At 32.9% G+C, this 8760-nt stretch overlaps 2 protein-coding genes across 2 annotated transcripts in view; both read right to left on the bottom strand.

Moving 5' to 3' along the window:
* LOC117122628 overlaps positions 1-5368 on the bottom strand; it is a 136909-nt gene extending 131541 nt beyond the window's left edge. Inside the window, exons 1-3 of the mRNA XM_033268293.1 lie at positions 5225-5368; positions 4482-4520; positions 4265-4359 (exon numbers count right to left, since the gene is read on the bottom strand). Of these exons, the coding sequence (XP_033124184.1) occupies positions 4265-4359; positions 4482-4520; positions 5225-5255 (165 nt within the window). The 5' untranslated portion in view covers positions 5256-5368. The remainder of the gene's footprint in view (positions 1-4264; positions 4360-4481; positions 4521-5224) is intronic.
* Positions 5369-6791: 1423 nt separating this feature from the next.
* LOC117122608 (PE-PGRS family protein PE_PGRS16-like) overlaps positions 6792-8760 on the bottom strand; it is a 5420-nt gene continuing 3451 nt past the window's right edge. The window contains exon 3 of the mRNA XM_033268245.1: positions 6792-7289. Within this exon, the coding sequence (XP_033124136.1) occupies positions 6859-7289 (431 nt within the window). The 3' untranslated portion in view covers positions 6792-6858. The remainder of the gene's footprint in view (positions 7290-8760) is intronic.

Genomic DNA, 8760 nt, shown 5'->3' with positions numbered 1-8760 from the left:
TGCCATGCAGGTATTCTGTGGAAAGCTGACAACTCAATAGCAGCAACATCACTGTCTACAGTCTTGACAAGAATGCGTGGACAATTTTCAGCAGCATGTTTAACATGAACAAACATACGTTCATCTGCCTCTTCCATACATAGCAATGGTTGCAGATCTACATACTGGTTTGTTACAACTCCGTCTCCCAGAGACTCTACAAACAATCCGTGGTTTGTGTAAATGTTCTCAACTACTTTGTTTACAATTAATGGAAACACTCTGATTTGTTGTCATCACATCTCAGGAATGTAGAGCAATTGTTTGGCATACTCCCGCTGGCTTTGATGACCCTCCTCACACCAAAGCCGCGGTTCGAACGCGTACCGGACTTTAAACTCTCTTTAAAGTATGTGTGTAGTGTAAAAAAATTCGACATCAATCGGAATCGATGCCGAATATTGACTAATATTGTATATTTTTGGAAAATATTTCAGCCGTTCCAAATCTCTATCCTATTCTTCCTTCTTCCTTTATTCTTTCACAATTTGCATTTATTCATACTTTTTATTCATAATTTTATACACTACACACATAGGCTAGTCAATAGGTTTAGGCCTAGAATATGCCTATTACTATATTATTTAAATATACAATTTTAATAGATAATATTAATTTAACATAGACATAGTAATTCATACACTATTTTTTGTGCTTTTAGACCAAGTGGTTGAGGAGCTATGATCATCATATGTTGTATAAAGGTCATTGATCTCTGACCCTGAATATTTGGTCAACGCAGCTACTAGAAGGTGGCAAAAATGTTTCAATAAATGTTGATTCCAAAAACCTAGGTGTAGCCACTATTTTTGTGCATCTAGGCGAACTAGTTGAGGAGTTATGACAATCATAGTTGTATAAAGGTCATTGACCTTTGACCCTGAATATTTGGTCAACGCTAAAAGGCAAAAATGTTTCCATAATTGTTGACCCTTAAAAACCAGGTGTAAATACTATTTTTGTGCTTTTAGAGCAAGTGGTTAAAGACTTATGACCCAGAACATGTTATATAAAGGTCATTGACCCAGAATATCTGGTCAACGCAACTATAAAAATGCTGCAAAAATTTTTCCATAATTATTTACGTATAGACGTACAAGAATATACAAAAAGTCCTTTTATTAGAGTTTGTTTAAGGTTAAACCATATTTAGCCTCTACTATATATATACATACAACTTCATGTTAAGGTCCAATTTTAAGGCTCTTTCTATGAATTTTATACTATACGGTACTGTATTGTAGGGCCTAATTCGTACTGTATAACAAAACAGTGTCTGAATTTTCAAGACCAACTCGTTTAATTTTTTTTTTAATGACATGGCAATTGTCGTATTTACGCAGAAAATATTCCAGTAGCACATAAAACTCACACTTTTATAGAAAAAAGCGTTGATTTTTAACTTCTATTTTCGGGAGGGGTAGGGCCTAATCTGGTAAAAAATTGTGAAGAATTTGATTGAAATGTCAAACTAAGACACAATGCCGTAGCATTTGTAAAGTATGAGATGGCGAGTTTCATGGCATCTAGCTGCAGTCAGGGAACAGTAAAATTTCACTGTTCACTGCTGCAATATTCTTGCTCATTTTAAATTGCACGCTATTATTTGCAAAAGGATGATAATGGCTCTAAACAAAAGCCTTATCAGAAGAATTGAAAGAAAGTTTGAACAAATGAATAGCCTTATTTACAACTGTAAACCAGGCATGGTTAGGCCATTAGTACTTTTTCATTTTTTAATTGTCTTCATGATAGAAACATTTCAAAATTCCATATCATTCCAAAAATCCCAAGATTTAATGAAATGTTAACAAAAAATTCCAAGATCCCAAGGTGTCATTAAAAATGCCAAGATAATGGGATAAATCCCACGCAGTGGTCACAGTGATCTAGTGTAGGCGTAGCGTAGTCCGCATTTTACTTAAACGCGTTTTTCTCTGAGTGAACACTCCTTACACTATCTGAGCTTCTCCACACTAAAGCAAAAACGTGTATACGTTAAAGAAAGAGTTACGCGTCTTTGCTCTAGTGTGAACAAGCTTCACATTAAAGCTTATTCACACTAGAGCAAAATGCGAGTTACGTAAATAGAAGCAACGTGCTCTAGTAGGAACAAACTTGTTTGCATTGTAAAATGTAAAAATGATTACATTTTTTCTTTCCAAAGACAAGAACAAAAACATCAAAAAAGTCTCAACTACAAAAGCACAAAAAGAAGCAAGAGTTAAAATGGAAAGCAAACGGATAGCTCTATAACCAGAATCTTGTTTTCATAGAGGTCCCCAACTTAAAACAACTGAAAAAGATTAAGATCAATAGAAGACACCAAAAGATTAAGCAATTTTACACCAAGAATAAAAAGTAAATAAAAAACAACCTTAACAACTTCCTCATCAATATTGCTAAGCAAGGCATAGACGAGTAATATTTTGATTCCCAGATTGGAATTGCCAATATGGCGTTCCCTTTTATGGCATTTGGCTAATTATTCCGAAGTAAAAATAGCGTGATAAATAAAGATTTATTGTAATGTGAATTGTTAGAGGTACAACAAAATGAATAAACCCTGGTATTATAAAAATGCAAACATTTATCAAAATGACCAAACAAATAACACTATTAGTTTTGGCATTGATAGTATGAACATCCTACTTAATCTTAAACCCTTTAGCTAATGACTTTACTTTTCGGGTTCTTAAAATAATTAACACGGTCTTTCCAGCATTGAGAGATAAGTTCACTGCCATATCATTGATATAGATGGCAAATAGCAGCGGCCCCAGCACGCCCTGGACAATATCCAGTAAGGTGGACTCACGTCTCAATATGCACGGATTGGGATCTGAATTTCAAGTAGATCTTTAAAAACAAACAATCAGAACTGTAGTCTTATCACCTTAGGCCTAATTTGAATTGGTCTAATAGGCAACCGGCGCCTAAAGTTGTTTGTATTTCTTAACTAAATTTATAAACCTCGCCCCACGAAGTGGGGAAGAGGGTACTGCAATGAGCTCAGTCTCTGTGTGTGTGTGTGTGTGTGTTTGTCCTTCCGGAAGCTCATCAGAAGTAACAACAGAGACAACTTGAGCGAATCGTTCGATCTAGTCATTTTGCTAGGCCAGGATGACTCGAGGGGATCGAGCGCTGACCGACTTGAGCGAACCGACCATGTGTCAAATTTTGGAAGCAGCCAGGAAGGCGTGTAAGCCCGACTGATGGGCATGCAACTGGTGGCCTATGCTAGACCTAATTTGGCGGATGGGTTAGAGAAGTAAGATGCAGATTTATAATGTTTTTAATATTTTCCGGCCGTATATCTCAATCTGCTGTCTCATTTTTTAAATGTAAAAAACAACTGTTAATATTGTACCCCTGTAATACAACAACAACCACCGGATCGAGCGCATCGACTATTATACAAAGATATGGCGCAACAGGGCGAGGGTTTGTAATCTCAGATTATCTTGTTCTCAATTGGTTTTACTCAAACTTTTGTTATCATTCCCTTCGTAGCTCATCAAAAAAATCAATGAGGTTAATAACTGCTATATCATTTGAGTATATTCATATAGTCATGCATGTAATACTCTTCTTATTTACTTTATGATAACAAGCAGTTAAAGCCTCTGCCTAAACGTAAAAATGTCACGAACAAATCGCTCACGTAAAGCAAAAAGCACATTTTGAAATAATACAGAATAGATTGCGTAAACTCATTATAAGTGTTATTGTTGAGGCATAAAATAATTTTTTGGTGTTCAAACATTTTTTATTTTGAAAATGCATTGTCAATTAAAACTTACTTTTTTACAATTTTATACCATAAAACAGGCATACATTGAAAAACATTAAATATTTATTATGTCGGGTAGAATAACCATAGAAATTGAAACAGATATGAGCATCGAAAAAATTAGTTTAAAACTATTATAATTAAACATATGCATCAAAATGATATAATTTTAAATTTAACAAATTTTCATTTCCGTTTATTACATAAATTAAAATGCAGAGCGAAACAATGGTTAGATCATAGGTCCATGGTTAGATCTCGGTAAAGATACAAATTTGATAAGCAACAGCTAAAATATAAACGTAATACACAGCCAGAAATAGAACCAGAGCTTTCGGACAACACTAGTCCTTCCTCAGTGGATATAGACCAATATTATAAAATGATGATAGGCCTATATGCTGGTGAGGGAAAGAAAATTATGAGTCCTACCTTCGGGAACTGTGATTTGTTGTCAATTCTTAATTGAGAGTTGTGGCTAGCAGCATCTTCGATATATACTGTTCCAGGACCACCGACCTCCGGTGCTGCAAAAGGGTTATTCACATTAATTGTGTTCATACAGAACTAAATTTGTAATCTCTGGAATTATCAGAAGTAGAATTACTCTTTACGTTCGTAATAATTTAATAAATTTCAATGCACTTACAAGGTTGTTTGCCTTCCTGGCAGGAATCAATAGAAGTCGCTGTTAAAAAATATTAGTAGGTTTGTTATATAACGGTTTGTACTTATAAGCATTTTATAAAATACAACATTCAATACGGTATCGCTATACTATATAAGACACTGTTAAACAATATACCAGTATATTTTTTTTATAACAAGTAGTCTAAACGTAAAAACAGATTTCTAAAAAGTAAATTGCAAAATTTAAATACAGAATGGATTGTGTAAGCCTTTTTTGTGTAAGTTCGTAAGTGTTTGGTCCTTTTAATTTATTTCAATATACAGTACATGTTAAAACAACATACAGTACTTTTTGTGAAAAGATAGGCCTAGCATTGCACACATTCATATATTGATTACATTTACATGTTAGAATTACCTGTCTGATAAAGGCTAAGCTGGAATCGAATGATGTGAGCATTATGCTATCCTCAAACATATATTATAATTATGAGAGTCAAAAATCGATACCGTATTTTATTTTTTTAATTTGTTAAATGTTTGTGTCTAAATTCGATATTTTATTTAATTAATTTATTTATTTCATATTTTCAATATCTCGATATTTTTTTAAATTTTATTTTATTAGTGCTTAATAAAATAATTGAGTCAAATTTCCCAAGAGCCGGCCGTAAGAGTTTACTTAAGTGACTCATAAACCATTACCGGGCCATGAAATGTGAAGATTCCTTTATATAGGCCTAAACAACGTCTTTGACCTACCAATGGTATATCCAAAAACTTGAATTGTCATAGAAACTGCAATGTGGTAGGTGAGTGGTTTAATGCGTAACCTTTTCACTTTGATTGGATCGTCAAGATTATTACGAACAATTTCGTTGCCATTAATGTTTCCGGAAAAATCAACTCGCCTCCCGAAACGCTAGGGAAGTATAATAATATGCAGTGTTATACGATAATTCTCTTATGATGTAGAGTTGTAGTTAAATGGTTAATTAATACATTAGTAATACATTAATTCCGAGTCGGTTACTTCGTCATCCTGTTCCACAGAGCTCTCAAATTTAGCACTGCCCAAGCCTATTATTTTATAGTAAGAATAGTGATTAGCTGTACACGCGTTTTAGCTCGTACACGTGTTGCAAACCTCCTATTTGATCTGCACAACAGATTTTCCAGGAATTTGACTTCCAAAACTTGGGACCCCTGAGTACTAAACTACATGAAGAAATTTGTTTCAAACACAAACAAACTTACTATTCCTTGAAAAAATGGCAATTTCTAATAATATTTACATTAATAATAATTACTTCAGATTATTATAATTTTTTGCCGATCTTGCATAAGGAATTGTTTAACAAATCGGAGAACGAAAATTAAAACTGTCTTTAAATTTCCATCAATCATAAAATTCAATACCAAAAAAAAAAAAAAAAAAATACTAAATGAGAAAAAAAAATTTAGCAATTCGATACACCACAACCTGTATAAGAACTAAGTAAAACCAAGCGTCTTACTATTATATTGAACATTCTGTCAATTTAACTTTGAATGGCATTTGTTTTGGAAAATCAAATGGGCCTGCAAATGATTATAGAATGAATAGTACAAAGTTCTAATTAGGCCTATACATTTCAGTTCAACATGATTTAACAACAAAGCCATTTATCTTCAAACTGTTTATAAACGAACTTTGTTTGAAAAAATGGATAACGACAATTAAAACTGTCTTTGAATTTTCGTCAAATATATAAAATTTAATACCAACAAAAATACTAAATTTGTAATAATTATAGAATGGATAGTAGCACCTTCTAATTAGGTCTATAGATTTCTGTTCAAACTAATTTCTTAACAAAGTCAGACATCTTCAAACTATTTATAAACGAACTTGGATTGGCGATGGGATGCCAAACTGAAAGTTACGGCATAATCTCATGATTTGTTTAGTTTTCTTGTAAACGTATTACAACCAAAATAATATTGTAAATGTTCATTAAAAAAAAACAACTACGGGGGTAAATGCTCGGATATGCGTCGCTCTCGAATAAGCGCAGCGGCATTTAATCGAGAGTATAATTATATTACCCTGTATGTAAACTAAACACTATGAGAAACAGGGCTTTAAATACAATGTATACAGTGTTAACATGATAAATAACACAATAACGACACAAACATTTCTTTATAAACGTTTATTTACGATGACGTAGGACCTGTGATAGGCCTACCAAACTATGGGAATACGTGAGATGGTAACAGGAAAACAGGCATGGAAAGTGCCACGCCAATATTTTTTTTATAAGCACCGCTCCCGAATGAGCGCCGCTCTCGAATAAGCGCCGTGGCAATTATTGTGAATGTGGTAGGAATTGTAGGCCTATAGGTTTATGTGTTTAATTAAAATAAAGGTAGTGACTAAAATAAAATACCATTTCATTTATTTCGTCACTTGATATAAAATACAGTACATCATAGAAAGCATTTTCATTTAAAGGTAAATTTTCATTTTTTTTAAATGTTACCTTATATTCCTTGTAACCTTCTCCATCATTTTCTTCATACATTAAATAATAGGTTTTGACGTACTCTTGACCAGATCCAGGACAGTTGCTAGCACAGCCGCGAGTATCCAGACCACTAAACATCACGGTATCTTGGAAAGTAACTTGAAGGTACTGCTCGTTAACATTAGTACGGGTATCTCCGCGCCAAAAGTGCGAGCTACCGTTAATACGTAGACCATAACTGGGAGCATAGTTGGAGTTGGTTTGGCTTCTTGATGAAAGATCAGACGGGCTAACAGGAAGCACACCATCTTCAAGATCTTTGAAGATAACAGTACAATAATAATCACAATATATAAATACTAATTGTAGGCCTAATAATAATAATAATAATAATAATAATAATAATAATATTGATAATATGATGATGATAATGACGATGATGTCAATGATGACGACGACGATGATGATGATGATTACGAAAATGATAATGATAATAATTATAACAATAATTATTAATTTAGAGCCACTTCAATTAAGTGTACTCTTCTTCTACAAAACTGAACAAAACGACAAGAACAATAAAATACAAACCAAAAACACTAAATATCTAAAAATATTTACAAAGAAAGAGAAATTCAATGAATGGATCTCAATATTAAATGTTATCTACATCAATTGCTGGATGAGAAAAATTAAAAAAACTAGCAAAAAATGTCTAAATTTAAGCAGGAATGCTGACATTCTTTTGCACAAGACGATCTGAAACACATTTGGATTATGTTACTTTTGGGGTAATGATACTTTAGGGTCACTTCATTTTGAACACGTCATTGGAATCGTTGAAAATATTATTGGTATAGGCCTACTATATGTATATATATATATATATGTGTGTGTGTGTGTGTGTGTTGTGTGTGTGAGGTGGGGGTGTGGGTGTGTGTGTATGTCATCGTAAATCCACGTGTGTTCTTGAAATTATACAAAAGACGTTGAAACAAGGAATTAAAGCAATGAGTCATGTGGACTATAGAACACTAGTTTATATATGTGTATATGTATGTAAATATATGTATATGTATATATATATTATATATATATACTATATTATATATATATACATACATACATACATATACATTACACATCTAGATGTGTATAAGAGACAGACTATATTTAGAAAGAAAAGGCAATTTTCTTTTCAATGGAATTTATTAACAGTCAAAATGAATTGAATTATGTCCTTGAGTAAGGTAGTTTCTTTACAATGTTTCTCTCCACCAAGGAAGATAAATGGGTACCAGGTGGGATTGCTTGCTCCTGTGCTGATTACAGCATATGGACCCAATGGCAAGGAATAGAAGCGCTCCCTATTTAAAATAAATGCACAATATAAATAACGAATGAAATTTAATTGTGACTGGACAGGACTTGTCAGAGACAGAAGACAGTTGACATTCGTAATATAAATGATAGCACACCAAACACTGGCCTTTTGAGCTGCTATTTTTTCATAGATAGACTAATAGTAAAAGTAAGTTTACCTGTTGTTGTAATACGTGTTGTTGTAGACATTGTTGATGTAGCAATTTCTGCAAAAATAAGTCAGTTTATAAAAATAAATGATTTCAAATAAATACAGATTTTTTTCTGATATTTCATACCTTTGACACTGGTTTTTTTCACATGACTTAAATATTGCATTTGTAGAGGATGATGGCTCAATTCATCTCAACATATGTTCCCTCTCATTTATATCAGAATTCAGAAACGTGTACAGTATATTGCTGT

This window comes from Anneissia japonica, unplaced genomic scaffold, assembly GCF_011630105.1.
Source record: "Anneissia japonica isolate Jap-2015-1 unplaced genomic scaffold, ASM1163010v1 scaffold287945_len1679841_cov205, whole genome shotgun sequence".
Taxonomy (NCBI): domain Eukaryota; kingdom Metazoa; phylum Echinodermata; class Crinoidea; order Comatulida; family Comatulidae; genus Anneissia; species Anneissia japonica.
Note: the sequence above shows the minus strand (reverse complement) of the source record. Positions and strands in the feature narration are given on the sequence as shown.